Here is a 17007-nt window from a genome sequence, read left to right on the forward strand (position 1 = left end):
CAGACCCCAACACCTTAGAAAAGAATGGATTTGCAGATCAGAAGCTGCCTCAACACACTAACAGGGGCAGTCACAGATCCAGGCTGTCTGGCACGAGTTTTCAGAGGCTCAGGGTCCATCCTTCCTCCGGGCTTACCAGCATGGGAGTCCGGGAGGCTAGGGGCCCTGCAGCCCTGACAAGGGGGTTGCTTCTCCCTGTCCCTTTCAGATGGAGGCCTCTCCTCTAGCTCTGGGATTTGCCACACTCTTTCTAAAGGCCCTAAAAGAGGATGGAACTCTCCCCTCTGGTATTGCACACAGTGGGGGACCCCGGGCAGGCCTCCACCCTGTCCCGGCCATGACCTCATTCATCTCTAATGAAGTTCCTGCAGGTTCCAGCTTCTGCAAATCCTGCCCTAGAACCTAGAATTGTCTTACTTGGTTTCCAACAGCCAACTGGCCATCTGGGGGCTGTGACGGTTCCAGCATAGATGGGCTTCTTTACCAGATGCTCCTTCGGTTCTCCCGGGATCCGCCTGACCTTGGCACGGGACCCTGTTTTCCCCGCTAGGAGCTCATCTGCCTAAGAAGGCCAGCAAAGGGGGCGGGGACCATTTCTCCCAGTCACTACACCGCGGGACTCAGACCTCCAGCCTTCCACTGCAGCGCCCATACCTGGAAGCCAGTTCACGCTGGGGCATCCCCAGGGCTGTTTACCTGACTGGAGCAGGAAGGCCCAGTCTCTTTCCTTTCCCCCTTGTTCCCTGGAAGGTGACTCTGTCCCTCGTGCATTGTTTTCTTTCCGGTGGAATTTCTGCTCTTGAAGACTCAGCGTTCTGCGTTCCTCCCACCGCTGCCGTTCCTCACATCCCGGTTTCCTCTTGTCCAGACAGCGCTGGCCATCGGCCAGGACCTCGGCCATTCGTGGAGAGGACAAGGGCTGAGGACAGCAAAGGGTGGAGGCGGGAAGTGGGAAGCTGATCATTCCTCCTTCATTGGAGCCTCAGGCCTCTTCTGCAGGGCCTGTGGTGTTCCTCCATGGGCAGTGTGTCAACAGTGGGTGGCGTGTCCACTATGGGTGGCATGTCCACCATGGGCGGTGTGTCCACTGTGGGTGGTATGTCCACTATGGGTGGCGTGTCCACAGTGGGTGGTGTGTCTACTGTGGGTGGCGTGCCCACTGTGGGGGGGCATGTCCACCATGGGCGGTGTGTCCACCATGGGCAGCGTGTGCACAGTGGGTGGTGTGTCCACTATGGGTGGCGTGTCCACAGTGGGTGGTGTGTCCACTGTGGGTGGCGTGTCCACCATGGGCGGTGTGTCCACTATGGGTGGTATGTCCACTATGGGCGGTGTGTCCACTGTGGGTGGCATGTCCACTGTGGGTGGCGTGCCCACTGTGGGTGGCATGTCCACTGTGGGTGGCGTGCCCACTGTGGGGGGGCATGTCCACCATGGGCGGTGTGTCCACCATGGGCGGTGTGTGCACAGTGGGTGGTGCGTCCACCATGCACAGGCAAGCCCTACCCCCTGCAGTGGGCAGAGAGGCCCAGAGAGCAGGCCTGGGGTGGACACATGGGGAGGTTCTGCACGGACGGGGACAGACCTTGGACTTCCCACTCCCAAATTAGTTCCTCCCTGGATTGGGTACGAGACCCGTCTGGCACTAAGGCAGGCAGGGAGCCCAGACGGTCAGGCCAAGATTGAGGCCAATCTCCAGTGTGGTCTCAGGACAGGGGTTAGGGGTGGCAGGCAGTACTGCCCAACTTGTGCCAACTTGCCTGCCCATGGCGCTCCCTGTGGGGTTGTGGAAGGTGCTTGAGACGGGGTGGTTCATGCTTCCCCTCTCCTGACCTGGACCGCAGCCCACAGGCCAGTTCCAGGAAAGGGCCCAGGTCTGATTCCTGGGTGTTAAATGCAGCCCAGGTCAACCTGCCCTCCCAGCCATGAAGCAGAAGGGGCCCCAGACTTCGTCAGGTCTGGGCCGCCTCACGTCTGCCACCTCAGCTCCCCTCACTCCAGCAGCCCAGCCCCTCCTCCACCCCGTCCCCCCAGGCAGAGCTGCAATGGGAATGACAGTTACGCATTTGCCTGCATCACCCTTTAATCACACAGCCCTGTTAGTTCCTGACACTGATGGGAGTGGGGGCCACAGCGAGGCACCACCGGGCAAGGGACTCAGGACAAAGTCATGTTATAATTCTGGGTCCTGGGAATAGGAGGGACAGCAGGCATTTCCAGCTCCGAGCATCTGCTTTAGATCGAATTTCTTAACTTGGTAATGATGTCTTTTTCAAGCATCTGCTGGAAGCCTGGTCCTGCCCTGCCAGTGCCAGACATGGGCCTTCCTTGCCCCAGTGCCCCAGCCCCACCTGCTGAATTTCTGGGGTTCCTTACCTGAGGACCTGATTCTCTAATCCCTTCTATCACAGGAGTCCTGGTCTCTACCCTCTACCCTCAGGAAACCAATGGGCTCAAGAGAGGACACACACACACACACACACACACACACACACACATACACACACACACACTTTTTAAAGTCAGCTGAAGGCTACTGATTGCTTTCTTCCTATGGGTAGATATACTTGGTCATTTCATTCAAGCCATCTTTTGAAACCCTAACAAGATAGTTATGGAAGTGGCATCATTCTCCCCATTTTGCAGAAGAGAAAAGTAAGGCTGTGGGGAGTAAAAAAGTTACCCAGAGTCTCCTGCTAGTCCTCAGGCCACATCTGCCTCTTTCTACAGAAGACATCTTGTTCACGCCCATGGTGTCTGTCTAGAGAGACTGAAGCATTAGGAAGGGAAAATGGTTTGCTCACGACCATGTGGATAACTGGAGCCAGAATGTCTGGTCACAGTGATGACCACCGGAGAATCCTGACGTGTTGAGAGCAAACACACGTGGCTCAGTAAGCAGGTCTGATTGAATACAGTCTTCCCTCGGTATCTGCAGATTGGTTCCAGGACCCCCGCAGGTACCAAAATGCACAAATACTCTAGACCCTTATATAAAATGGTATAGTGTACTCTGTCCTCCGTATCCACAAATCCTGCATCAGGGGATTCAACCGACTGCGGATATGATCGGTTGGTTGCATCCACGGGTTCGAACCCGCAGATATGGAGGGCTGACAAGAAGGGAAGGGGAACCTTCTGGTTGTGGGTCTCCTTGGGATGCCTTTCCTAATCAGGGTGGGGTCTCTGAGGTCAGGAGGAGGCAGCCACGGGGATCCAGGAGAGAAAAAGCAGGTCTCCGAGGATAACGTAAGGGACAGGAGCAGTTGCAAGGAAGAGCTGGGTGCTCTGGAGAAGGGAGTGGGCCCAGGAAGCCAGGAACTGGGAGGCGGGTGTGGACGGAGTCGGGACAGTGTTTCTATGTGGCCTCCAGCCTGCAGCGACTAGAGGGTGCTGCTTAGGACAGCGACTGCGGGGCAGTCTCTGAAGGCATCTCTGAATGTCACATCAAACCCATCCCAGAAGAGATTCAGAGAAGCTCCTTTCTGAACACCTGAGCTGGAGCATGAGGGGAAGGCAGCCGTCCTGTGACTCCCCTGATCAAGCTGATGTCGTCCTGTTGCCTTTCCTTCAAACGCTGCACTGCTCTCCCCAGCCCTTTCAGCTGCCGCACGACGTGGAGGGGCACAGGAAGGGTTCTGGGTCCCCCACGGATCCAAGCAAGCCAGCAAGACAGGCGCCGACTGCCTTCCTGCTCGCCAAGCCAGCTGAGGCAGCCCGGGGTGACTCAGATAGACAGACATGCAGAGAAGGCCTGCTTCCATATGGCGACGAAGTAAGAGAGAAGGAATAGTCAGTGACTCGGGACGTCCCTGGCTCCCCACTGGCAAATTCCATCTGTGCTGCATCACCAGGCTGCTTCGTTCCTGGGACCTGTGCCACCCACAGGTTCCCCACTGACCCAGGGTCACCACCACCATCAGAAGGTTCCACTTCCCTTCTTGTCAGCCCTCCATATCTGCGGGTTAGAACCCGTGGTTGGTTATCTGGCCGTCTGCCCAGCTCAGTAAACCGGTTGCGTCCAGAGCCAGGACGCAGACTAGAGCAGGAGCCTCTACTTCCAGCACCTGGGAAGAGGCTGCAGTGAGAGCAGACCTAGAACACGGAAGCCCATGAAGAGAGCAAGACGGAGATGGGATGCCTCAGGTAGAAAGGGTTGCTGCCCAGAGATGGAGACAGGTGGAGAGAGGATGAGAGCATTGTCTCCCCTCCCTGTCCTGGGATCTGTGACCCGCCCCCTGCTCCCCCGCCCCATCCAAGCTGCCCTCTGCTTCTCCCTTGCAACCCAGCATCAGTACCTCTTCCTCCGGGAAGACTTCCGTCCACATTTGGGCCTACACCCTGATAGCCTGAGTCTTACAACTTTGTATACAGAGTTTGACAGACGGTTTTAATCTAATCATTGCATGATGTTAATCTTCTGTCCCAGGACGTGTGTCTGTGCCTTCGGAGAAGGGAGAAGCTTATGTTTCTGTGAATCACACCATCGGGCATTGATTGTCAATAACCGTTTGGCCATTTGGGGGAAGATTCACACAACAGCCAGGGTAAAATGAAAGATGTATCCAGAGAAAGTGATAAAAGGAGATTCAGGAACGCTGGGAATGAGGAACAAGTTCTGGTAAACAGGAAAGAAGTGAATCAGAGTTAGACAATCTATGTACGTGGAGAGAGAAGTGGAAGCAGGGTTAGGATCTGACTAGGGTAGACCCAGTGGGAGCGGGAGGCTCCCAGGCCTGCACTACCTCATTCTGGCTGCCACCGGCAGGCTCTGCGGTCACACCAACCCCAGGAATCACACATGCCATCTGCCCCATACATCCCCCTGTGGCCACACTGGGCCCCCTTCTCTCCCTCTGCCTCTTTCTTCCAAGAGAACAGGCTCTTTCTTGCCTGGGGTCTGTGGGGGGTCTCTGGTGCTCACTGAACACTGACATTATGAGAGGCCACCCCCAAGGGAATACTGTCCCCCAACGCCCCTCCAAGAAATAAGGATACACAAGACATGGCGACGGACACAGTGAAGTGAAGGATAAGCACAGAAGTGACTGTAAGAGAAGGGGATGTTTGTAAAAGTGGTTCAACTGTTAGGGGGTGTTATAGGGGAATCAACAGGACGTAGGGGATGTGGGTGGCAGAGAAGGGGACAAAAGGGCCAAGACCAGAAGAGTAGGTCAAAGTCTACTCCACTTTCACCTGCTGAGAAAACAAGCCTCCGTCCTTCCTGGTATGCTGGAGTGTTCAAGACACGAGCCAAATGTCAGTGGCGTCCACATGTGACCCCACAGCTCAGAGAGGAAAATCGTCCCAGGATCTAAAGTCTGTGAAGTCGGCCAGTGGGAGCACGTCAGGCTCAGGGTGAAATCCAGAGGACCTGGCCTGAGATGGACAGAGGGGCGGCAGCCGTTCTCGTGGGTGACCAGCCAGTCCGCTTCCCAAGGCATTTCATCCACTCTGCTAATCACCGAGAGACATCAAAATATATAACAAGGCGCTTGCCTTATGTCAAAGTTAACAGCTCAAGCTGTCTGGGTTCCTGTCCTGGTTCTGCCCCAACCGAGAGTGGCTGCCGCTTAGTGAGAGCCTGGAATATGTCGGACGCTTACAATATTTCATTTAATCCTCACAAAAACCCTGAAGGGTGGGAATGAGTGTCCATCTACATACCTACCTCACATACAAAAACGGAGACCCACAAAGTTTGGTTTTGCCCAAAGACACATAAGTAGCTAAGTGTCAGAACCCTGACCAGGCCGGCTCGATGGGCACTGTTCTCCCATTTATGGTATGTCGCTGTGTGTTCTCAAACACATCCCACGGCCTCTCTGGGCCTCAGGTCTCTTACCTGAAAATTCAAAGGACCGGACCAGATGGTTCTTAGAGCCCTCCGCTCTGAAACTCTATGACATGATTGGAGAAAAAAGCATCCCACGTTGGGGGATGCAGGTTCTACTGTTACGGGAATTTAAGGCGAGATGGCTGGAGGTGGCGGCTGGAGAAAGCGTAAAGGAGAGGGGCTTATGGTGGCAGATTAGGGGAGAGTCAGGCTCGGCGGCAGTGTGAGGAGGGACCTTGGACAGGCCGAGGTGGCCCATGTCTGTCGGGCTGTCCCAGGGCCGTGATCTTCAATGAGAAAAAGCTGACACGTAGCCCAGGCCTCGGCTCACTCCTACAAGATGGGGCCGAGAGCCCAGCCCAAACACAAGCTATTTTGGGTGTTGTATTCTTTGGAAAACCACCAGGTCAGAAATAGCACTGTGAGTTAGTAGGACCCCGGCCTTCTGCCACCCCCGGCTCTCCCAGTGACATTACCAAGAGTCAGGAGGCCGGCTCTTAACATTCCAGGGAGCCTGTGTAACTGATAGGAGGCAGCCTCTTCTTCCCACAGGAAGGCCTGGAGCAGAGCATTTGACTGTAAAAGGGATTCTGCACGAGGAGAGGAGAGGGAAAGAGGGATTGAGTCATGGAGAGCAGAAAAGAGAGAGGGGGAAAACGGGGAGAGAGCTCACATGGCTGAGACTAGAGGAGATGGGCGGGAGGGGCTGGAGATTCCCAGTGGATGGAGGGATGAGTAGAAGCAATAAGAAAAGGGAGTCTCAGAGGGAGAAAAGGAAAGAGAAAAAGAGGGTGGGTACCTGGGGCTTGGAGAGCAAAGGGGAAGCAAAGCGGAAGAGCAGAGAGCTAGAGGGCAACTGCGGGGCAGGAGGTGAAGCGTTGGAGGGAAGACCAGCATGGCGGAGGCCCCAGTGGAAGCAGGGCTACTGGGGGGTGGGATGGGGACAGGGTAGGGGGACAGTCACGGAAAGTGTGAGTCTGATCTCGTCACGAAACACCTGCTCAGAGCAGATGAAAACATCTTTCCCAGTTGGCTAGAACCGGAACTTCCCCCGAAAATCCACAGCCCTATAACTCATTCTCTTATCTCTGACCCTCCAGGAGTCTGAGATCCAGTTATTTCAACAGTAGGGACTTTTGACCCCTTAAGAAAGAGCCAATGCTTGAAAGAGGTGACGGGGTCAAGGCTGTTTGGTGTTCAGGGAAAGTGACAGCTCCTTGAGTCAGGCTGGATTCTGAGAATGGCGTTGCAGGAGGTCTGCTTTGGGGCAGCGGGTGATTGGACTGCACCCTGGTGTGGAGGAGATCTCCTGAGGGCAGAACAGGGGGAGGTAAGGTCGTTTCACGGAGAGGAGAGGCAGGGACCACGATCAAGTCTGGGTTTAGATCCTCTGGTGGCCCCAAGTGATCAGAAAGTCAAAGGGAGGGTCAGAAAACCCAGCATGGTACAGTTACACTAGGCTTTGCCTCAGTTTCTAATCCACACCCACCAGACACCTACAAGTCTCCTCCAGCTTGGGAAAAGACCCCTTAGTAAGTCAGCCCTTTCTGTTTCCAAGGTAAAGCGTACCCCTTCTTTCTCCAACAGGACATAGAGCTGCTCCCAGGTGCTCCTGTGCCCAGGAACAGAGGGGCTTTTCTGGAACGGCAACAGGATCATTCAGGTCCAGGGGTGGGGACAGAAATGATCACTGCCCTGGCAGGACCCAGGCGGTCCCAGAAAACAACAGGGCTTTTATGGCTGAGGCTGGGCGAGGAGAGAGACAACAGCTTCTGGAATAGCCCACGGAGGAAGGCATGAGGCTCAGCTGAAGTGGCTGGAGAGGCCGGACAGCGGGGCACCTGGAGGGCAGGTCCAGCCGCCTCTTTTTTTTTGGCGGTACGCGGGCCTCTCACTGTTGTGGCCTCTCCCGTTGCGGAGCACAGGCTCCGGACGTGCAGGCTCAGCGGCCATGGCTCACGGACCCAGCCGCTCCACGCGGCATGTGGGATCTTCCCGGACCAGGGCACGAACCCACGTCCCCTGCATCGGCAGGCGGACTCCCAACCACTGCGCCACCAGGGAAGCCCCCAGCCGCCTCTCGTCCCACTGCTCTTCCAACTTGGGGCTTGGCACTCCCAACGCAGACTCCCAGGTCCCTGTCCCCCTGTGGCCCCCAAGGGTGAAGGGCAAGGCATTGGGGCCTTTCTGGGGTTAGGAGATGGCTTGGAGGCTTCCCCTTCTCTCCGTGCCACTCCACATCCCCACCTGGTTCCCAGGGGCAACAGGGAAAACAAAGGTGGAGGCAGAGGGAAAATGGGAAAGTCCTCCAGCTGCAGTTGCCCTTGGTATCTGTTTACTTAAAAAAGCTAAAACAAACATCCTGACACATCCACCCACTTAAACTTCCTGTGCTTCTGCTACCGGCTGTCTCCATGGATACTCCCAGTCGAACCCCACCACCTACACAAAACATGACAGTGTGTGGACTCCGCCACCCAAGTCAAGGGCTCCATCCCCCCCAGGACCCCTCTGGCACTACCCCGTCCACAACATCAGGCACACAGCCAAGGGTGTCACCAGACCACTAAATGCACCAGCCCAGTCCTACAAACTGGCCTCTCGCCAACGTCCACCATCGACAGAATTCTTTGGCCACTTTGCCACCCCTAATCCCAGTGCCCTAGAAGCACACCCCGTAAACCCGCCGTGAATTGACGCCCTTACTTCCATCCCTACTGCCGCCGCTCCAGCCCTCCAAATGTTTGCATCTGGAGGAAAAGGATAAGACATAATCCTCCCCAGTCACAGCAGGCAGCCAGAAAAATGAAACCTACACACTGGGCTCCTAATTTCCCACCAAGGCTTTACCCCTTTACCCCGGTTACCCACCACCCCACCCAGCACACCTCAAACCCCAGCCATACAGGACTGTTGACACAAAGAGAGCCCTGGGGACATCACCAGAGTCTGGACACGTGGGGGAGTCAGCCACACATCACCCAGTGGACGGGCTGGCAGGCGCTTGGCAGGGAAGACGGAAAGAGGGGAGGGAGTTCTCCACCAGGCTCATGTCCTAGACAGTCAAAACCCAGACAATCACATGGCACGCTCCGGGCCCTCTGGCTGCTGGGATGTACTCAGGAAGAGGGAGGGGTGTTCTTCCCAGTTTGGCCAGTGCATGGAGCTGGTGGACAAAAGTCTGCAGGATCTTTAGTTTCTTTGATAACTCTGCAGCGATCTGTTTCTCCAAAGGAAAAGGAGGAAGTGTAAATCATTTCCCTACACTGAGCACTGGGGAAAGTAAGCACTGGGTGCCAGGGGTCAAGCTGGCATAACATCCCGAGGCAGAGGGCAGCAGAATCAAGGGAGGCCCTGGGGTCAAGGCAGCCAGGATTTGCTCAATTGTTCCAAGCCCTCTCTGACATGTACACACACAGGGCAGCACGCACACACACACACAGATGCCTCAGCAAGTCCCACAGAGGGAGGTGCTGAGGGGGCCCGGCTGCTGTTCAGACAGACTTCCAGAGCCAGAAAGTGGGCGGGGCCGGGCCATGAGTTAATCTACTTCCGGCCCACATCTGGTATAAAGGGAAGCAGCAGCCTCCAGAGGAGCACAGCCGCATCTGGCTGAAAGACCAAGAGCGCTGTCCAAAGAGCCACACCCCCTCCCCAGCAGAGGAGTAGCCACCGCCGTCAACACCCGAAGCCCCAGCAGCAGCGGGACAAACTGCCAGTCACAAGGCACCTTGAGAATTTCAGGTAAGAGTAAAAGCAAACTCTCTCCATCTCCGGACCTCGGGCTAAGGCAGGGAGCACCCCTCTGCAGACAAGCCCCGGTGTTCCTCTTTCTTTCCCCGGAGACCTGCAGTCCTGAGTTGACCCCGTCATATCAGTGATCACAGGAGAGCAGGGAAGATGGGCAGGACCCCCCAACAATCCCACCACCCAGAAGCAAGGGCCTCACTTCTCTTGGACCCTCTCCATGGAGACATTCCCCCTTCCCAGCGCAGGAAAGGGGTTTTTCATGCCTGCTAACTTGAATGAAGCCATGATTGTGAAAGAGAATTACAAGAGAATTACAAAGCATCACAAGAGAATTAAAAAGCATCGTGTAAATCACAGATGTTATTATAATTTCACCTTTCAGCCTCCTGGAAGGGAAAGGAGATCTCTTGGAGGGTGGAGCCAGCGGGTTCCAAGATTCCCGCAGGTGAAAACGCACTTAAGACTCCCTGGGGCTGAGACAGAGGGGAAAAGACTCAGGATCTGAACCCATCACGGTTTCTGTCTTGCCCTCCTGTTCACGTATCATCTGCTAGCGGCAAACATGGGGAGCCTGGCCGCGGCTGGTGTCCCATCACCCCTCCCCACTCACCATCCTTCCGGAACTCTTCCCTCATCGGATCTTTTTCCACTGGCTCTAGGATGCCGATGTCTCCTGTCTTCGCCTGCCTCGCACTGGGCGTGGCCCTCATCTTTGGTGAAGGGTCTGCCTCCTACCATCACCAGTCTCCGGCGGCCCACCTCGCCGCAGACTTTGGAGTGAAAGTGTTTCAGCAGGTGGTGCAGGCCTCCAAGGACCTCAACGTGGTTTTCTCACCCTATGGGGTAGCCTCAGTCATGGCCATGTTACAGCTGACCACAGGAGGAGAAACGCAGCAGCAGATCCAAGAGGCGATGCAATTCAAGATTGATGGTGAGAGATGGGGCAGAGTGGGAGGCGGGCATTCACGTGGTCTTCCCAGGACAGGGGTGTAACCGACCAGAGGCAGAGGAAGGGCTGACCCCAGCTTAGCTGAGCCAACTCCTGTCCTCCCATGACACAGGGATGGACCACTGCATCTTCTTCTCACCACACCCTGTGTCACTTGGTTCTTGGACAGTCACAAGGTGTACAGGCCAGTGGATCTGGTATAAAACAGCCCTGCCTCACCACTCATATACTGTGTGGCCTTAACCCCTCCGAACCTCAGTGTCCTCATCTGCAAAATGGGGACAATAAAAGTATCGACCACATGGGGCTGTTGTGAGGGTCAACTAGAATGATGCATGTGAAGTGCCTGATAGCTATTGTTATTATTAAAAGAAAAAATTAGGGTTTATAACTTAAAAACAGAGAAAAATATTCCAAGCCAAAGATAAGGGTTAGGACCTAAGATTTTTGAAGAAAAGAGGGAGATGCAGGAAAGATTAAGGTTTGGAATGAAATCTCCATCCAGAGACCTCTGGGGGAGCAGAAGAGTCCTGTGCATGTGGGCAGGGTTAGGGGAAGTTAGCTCCACTGGGAGCCCTGGGTTTGAGATAACCTTAATGTGTCCTTTCCTCCCCGCTTTGGCCCAGAGAAGGGCATGGCCCCTGCCCTCCATCAACTGTACAAGGAGCTCATGGGGCCATGGAATAAGGACGAGATCAGCACGGCTGATGCCATCTTTGTGCAGCGGGATCTGAAGCTGGTCCAGGGTTTCATGCCCCACTTCTTCAGGCTGTTCCGGACCACAGTCAAGCAGGTGGACTTCTCAGAGACAGAGAGAGCCAGGTTCATCGTCAACGACTGGGTGAAAAGACACACAAAAGGTGAGCAGGCAGGGAAAGAAGGCCAGTCCCCAGGGCCTGCAGAGAAAAGGGATTCAAATCCTAAGTGTCCTAACCTCTCCCTTCCAGCATCTTCTGCTCTGTAGACAAGTCAAGTGCTTTAAGAATCAAAGCATCATGTTTTTCCATAATTAGGCTTTCCCCGTGAACCAACTCTAAAGTCATCCCTAAAAAGTATTGCGAGGTGTTATAAGAACAGTAATAACCATGACAAGGGGCACACACAACCCGTCAAGACTGCAGCTTAGGGAGCAAAGTAAGGGGAGACATATTTCCAGGTCTGATCCTGGACAGGATCCCAAGACCACGAAAGTGTGGTGAGCTGGAAGGCTTTCTGAGACTCTTAGGAAGATGAAAGGGGTTGAAAGCAACTAGATAGGTTCACTAAACCTTACCCAGTCTGTCTTCTGACGGAATCCCTTCTGACACACATCCATTGGAGGACTGGGCGCCAAAGAGGACCATCTAAAAGGATTTAAAAATATCTAGCCTCCTGATCGCCTCGATTTCCCACAGGCATGATCAGCGACCTACTTGGCGAAGGGGCTGTGGACCAGCTGACACGCCTGGTACTGGTAAACGCCCTCTACTTCAACGGCCAGTGGAAGATGCCTTTTCTAGAGTCGAGCACCCACCACCGCCTCTTCCACAAGTCCGATGGCAGCACTGTCTCTGTGCCCATGATGGCTCAGACCAACAAGTTCAACTACAGTAAGTGCAGGACCCTCCCTTCCCCAAGTCCCACAGTGACTGCACCTCATCCCTGGGGGGCATCCCCTCTAAGGGAGGAGAAACCCTAGAATACACCCCAGCTGTGACAAAGACTCCCCAGGTAGGAGACACTGGGATTATCAGAGCAGCAGGAAGTAGCTTTTACCTTGTGCAAGATGAAGCTGAAATCCAGAAATTCCCTCAGGCCCATAGTTGACCACTTTGACCCCATCTCTCATCTTCATGTGGTTCTAGTGTGATAACCTGGGGTTCACAGATCCTTCTGGGGAAGAGTGATGTGAAAGTTGAGATTAAGGAGATGGGGATTGGAATGGATTAGTAGCTGGGTACTGGGGAGAAGGCTGTGAAGGTGAAGAAGGCCAACAGGAGACAGAGAACCCAGAAGACACTGTGATTTAGCAGAAGAGAAGGGAAATGGGAATAAAGACATTGAACAGGGGAGTGGTGGGGTGGGGGAGCCTCAAAAGCTAGGATGGAGAGCTGGCTTCCAAAGAGTGGAGGGGACAGGAGGACTAGTTGAAAAGCCACTGCTGGGTTAGAACCAACAAGAACTGGAGCCATTGCCAATGCGCCATCTTGGTGTCTTCACAGCTGAGTTCACCACCCCCGACGGCCATTACTACGACATCCTGGAATTGCCCTACCATGGGAACACTCTCAGCATGTTCATTGCTGCCCCCTATGAAAAAGAGGTGCCTCTCTCTGCCCTCACCAGCATTCTGGATGCCCAGCTCATCAGCCAGTGGAGAGGGAACATGACCACACTGACCCGCCTCCTGGTTCTGCCCAAGTAAGCCACCCTTTGCTCTTGCCACACTTGCCAATGCTCTAGTCCCCTCTGCCTACCCCCTCCCCTCTCCCCTGGTTCCCTGGAAGTGCCACCCCCATGTGGAGTTTCCCAAACGTGACATCTGCAGGGTAGGGACAGGGACATGTGTGGGTGGCTGATGGGAAACACTCCGGCCTGGGTTTGATTAAGATTCCTCTCATCATCCCTCTTCTGCTGGAGGGCAGTTTCTAGACCATGCCCCACATTTACCACCCTCTGAATACCCAGCAAAAGCTAGCCAAAGGAAGAGCCAGAGAGATAGATGATGCAGGGTTGGGGTGGAGGGGAATACATTGATCTACACTCTTTTAGGAATGCCCCTCACTCCCACCCCCTTCTCTTCAAGTTAGCATCTAAACAATGGAGACAAAAGGAATCACTTCCGCAGATGAAACAGCCAGAACCACAGCTTCTAGCTGGCTTCCAACGAAGCAGAGTTTTAAAAATCCTTCTGCAGAAGCAAAGAGGGTGCCGGAGGGTGAGGCTGGATAATTCCAGAATTGTGGGGAAGCTTCCCACCATGCTTACCCCAAATTTCCAGATGCCATAATGCCAGGCTTAGGGAAAGAGGATCATTTAGTTGGTTAGCACGCACTCTCTCTCTCTCAAAAAAAAAAAATAGAGGTAATTAGTTGTGCCCTGATGGGAAGCAGAGCGAGAGCCCCAAAGCCTCGCTGCTGGAGTCCTCCTCAGGCTCAGCTCTCAGAACACAATCTACAGACCGGCTTTTTGTTCAAATATCCTTGCAGAAGAATTTGCCCTGCCCCCTCCCTCCCCAGTCAGACTGAATATAATTGTGCTCAAACTACTGCCTTATTTGAGGAAAGTAATTAGTCATAGGTTCAAGGGGGTGGGGAGATTGCAGGAAAATGTTCATTAGTACTAGAATCTCCCAGCAAGGAGGAGACCTTGCTAACGGATTTGAAAAAACAAGCTTCCCACTTCTACTTTCTTTTTTTTTTTTTAAATCAATTTATTTATTTATTTATTTTATTTGGCTGTGTTGGGTCTTCGTTGCTGCACGTGGGCTTTCTCTAGTTGTGGCCAGTGGGGGCTACTCTTCGTTGCGGTGCACGGGCTTCTCATTGTGGTGGCTTCTCTTGCTGCAGAGCACGGGCTCTAGGCGCGTGGGCTCAGTAGTTGTGGCTCGCAGGCCCTAGAGCTCAGGCTCAGTAGTTGTGGCACATGGGCTTAGTTGCTCTGTGGTATGTGGGATCTTCCCGGATCAGGGCTCGAACCCATGTCCCCTGCATTGGCAGGTGGATGCTTAACCACTGCACCACCAGGGAAGCCCCCACTTCTACTTTCACATCAGTCCCCATCCTGTTGGTCTGTGGGGACGGAGATACTTGGTGGGGTTAGAGGTGGCCTGAGCTTGAGCTGTGTCCTGCTCCTGTCTGCAGGTTCTCCCTGGAGAGTGAAATTGACCTCAGGAGGCCCCTGGAGAACTTGGGAATGACCGACATGTTTAGGCCAAACCAGGCAGACTTCTCAAGACTTTCAGGTAAGAGGTTTTCCTTTCACTTTCTTCCCCTGGTGGACAGTGGGGTCCCTAAGAGGACTAAGGAGCTTCTCACTGAGAACCAAAGCTGATGTGTTTTGGTATCCACCTCTGTTTCAGATCAAGAGCTTCTGTACGTGTCGCAGGCGCTGCAGAAAGTGAAGATTGAGGTGAATGAGAGCGGCACGGTGGCGTCCTCCTCCACAGGTGAGTCAGGCTCAGGTGAGGTCTGGCAAGTCTCAGCCCCAGGCTTCCAGGAGGGCCCGCGGTCTGGCACCCAGACCCTGGGTGAACCAGGAAGACCCCACTGCCCACGTCAACCAGGTCTCTCCTGGTAGAGCTTCGCTTCCTGTGTGGAGCGCATCACCCCGATCCCGCTAGAATACAGGCCTGCTTTCCCCGGCACCCTGCTCCCTCCCCACTGGCTCTGAGGTCCTCTGACTGTGAGGTCCTGGCTTTGCTCTCAGTGGTCAGTCACCTTAGAGGCACTTGCTTCCAATACGCCCTAAAAGGGTTTAGATAAACGTGCCTGCGAGTGACTACCTGAGAGATCTCTACCCAATTCCTGGAGGAAACCAGGCCTCAGAGGACATCCCAACACTTTTAGGGTCCACATCCAGGAATAACTGAGTCTCCTAAAACCCTCCCATCCCAGTGCCACTGTCACTGGATCACCTGTGACCAATCCAGGCTTCCGTGCCCACGTCCCTCCGCTCTAAGACGTGGTCCCTTCTTTTCCAGCCCTTACAGTCTCAGCCCGAATGGCCCCCGAGGAGATCATCATGGACAGATCCTTCCTCTTCGTGGTGCGGCACAACCCCACAGGTGAGCCGGGGGCCTGGGAGACCCCCCACCCCCCCTGCTTTCCTGGACTCGGGCACTAGTCCGGGCAGGTGTAGACACCCCCACTCCCCCCAAGAGGACTCCAGGCAAGGAATCATAGCTCTGTTCCCCTTCCCCTCCTCGGAGGCAGTGCTCTCTCCAGACGGGGTGCTCAGTCTGTCCCCCAGTCCCAGCTTAGTCACTAGAGCAGCTGTGCCTCCAGGCACTCACTCATCTCCCTGTATCTCAGTTCATCCGTAAACACCCAGCTGGGTGAGCTGTGCTGTTCCCCTTCCCCCCCTTCTCATCTCCCATGATTCTTCCGTCCTCAGGAACTGTCCTTTTCATGGGCCAAGTGATGGAACCCTGACCATGGGAAATGCAGCCCTCATCTGGGACGGAACTGGAGATGGCCAAGAAGAAGAAACTCCGGAGCAAAGAATTTTTATTTTAATTCATTTTTCTGGAGAAAGAGAAGATATTTATCTTTTTTTTTTTTTTAATGGTAAATCTTTCGAATCTGTCTCTTAGACCTCCGGCTCTCCCAGGAGGGGGAAAGAGGACCTTTGAGTTAAACTCCCCAGCGGAGACCCTGGGAGAGACTTCAGAAGGACAATGCCCCGAAGGTCTCCCAACAAGACTGCAGAACTCCCAGGATCATTTGCGCGGCTGCTTCAGCCCATCGCTCTGCCCGTTCGGGTCTTCGGACCTGGATCCCCCTGAGGCCCTGGCAGGAGGCGCCGCAAGGCTTACAGGAAGGAGCTTTTGTGTGTTTGCTAGAAATAATTTGTGTTCTGGTCACGTTGCCGTCACTCTTGCACTGTCTGCCGCTGCTGAGAAAGCTGGCTGCAGGCCAAAGAAGGCCAATGGGAGAAACACTCTTTCATGTCAAGGTCCGTCCTCCCCCAGCTCAGAGGCACGAGACCCACGCAGGCCTGGCTGCTCCCTCCCCAGAAACAGCGTGCATATATTATTTTGGAGTGTAGGTGACTTGTTTACTCAGAGAAGCAGCTTGCTGCTTCCCACAAACTTTATGTTGCAGAAATAGAGGGAGAGAGATGAGATTTATGCCTCCTTCTTGGCGCCAATATCCTGGTGGGGAGGGTGGGATGCCAGGCGTGTCCTTGAGCATTTATCACATCCTCGTCCTTGTGTGCTTGTGAGAGAGAAAGGACTATGGAGAAAACCTATTATTTAAACTTGTTCATAGTGTTCCTTTGTGGTCTGTGTCATTGCACCTCAGGAGTGGCCACTTGCCTGTCATTCCCCTCCTGGCAGCGGGAGTGATAGGGCCCACACTGCCACCTGGTGGCTGCCCGAATCCCATCGCTCCTCTCCTGGCCTTTCCACTCCGTGGAGCAGGACCCCTGCCAGGACTGTCCAACTTCAGCCCACGTTAGGGACCAAAAGGATGTGGTGGGTGAAGGCAGACAGAGCTGTTGTTTCAAAATTTTCCAATATACTTAGGAGCAGGAGTGCAAGGGGCTACACGACCTAGCAGGACAGAACTTTCCCCAATTACATGGTGACTCACAGCCGCATTGGTGACTCACTTCAGTGTGTCATTTCCGGCTGCTGTGTGTGAGCTGTGGACACGTGAGAGAGAGAGAGAGACAGACAGAGAGAGAGAGAATGAGAGAGACAGCAAGAAGCTCGGGCTCAATTACCCCCGTTAGCTAATCTTTCTGAAAGCCAACTAGCTGGTGGGTA

At 54.4% G+C, this 17007-nt stretch overlaps 1 protein-coding gene across 1 annotated transcript; it reads left to right on the forward strand.

The window, feature by feature from the left end:
• Positions 1–9455: 9455 nt before the first annotated feature.
• SERPINE1 (serpin family E member 1) lies at positions 9456–16201 on the forward strand. Its single transcript, XM_082670780.1, has 9 exons — positions 9456–9580; positions 10246–10517; positions 11162–11395; positions 11930–12124; positions 12737–12935; positions 14378–14478; positions 14596–14682; positions 15217–15300; positions 15630–16201. Exons 2-9 carry the CDS (start codon positions 10247–10249, stop codon positions 15665–15667), a joined length of 1209 nt encoding a protein of 402 aa, XP_082526906.1. The 5' UTR covers positions 9456–9580; position 10246; the 3' UTR covers positions 15668–16201.
• The last annotated feature ends 806 nt before the right edge of the window (positions 16202–17007 follow it).

Source organism: Grampus griseus (assembly GCF_964374135.1).
Source record: "Grampus griseus genome assembly, chromosome: 14".
Lineage (NCBI taxonomy): Eukaryota > Metazoa > Chordata > Mammalia > Artiodactyla > Delphinidae > Grampus > Grampus griseus.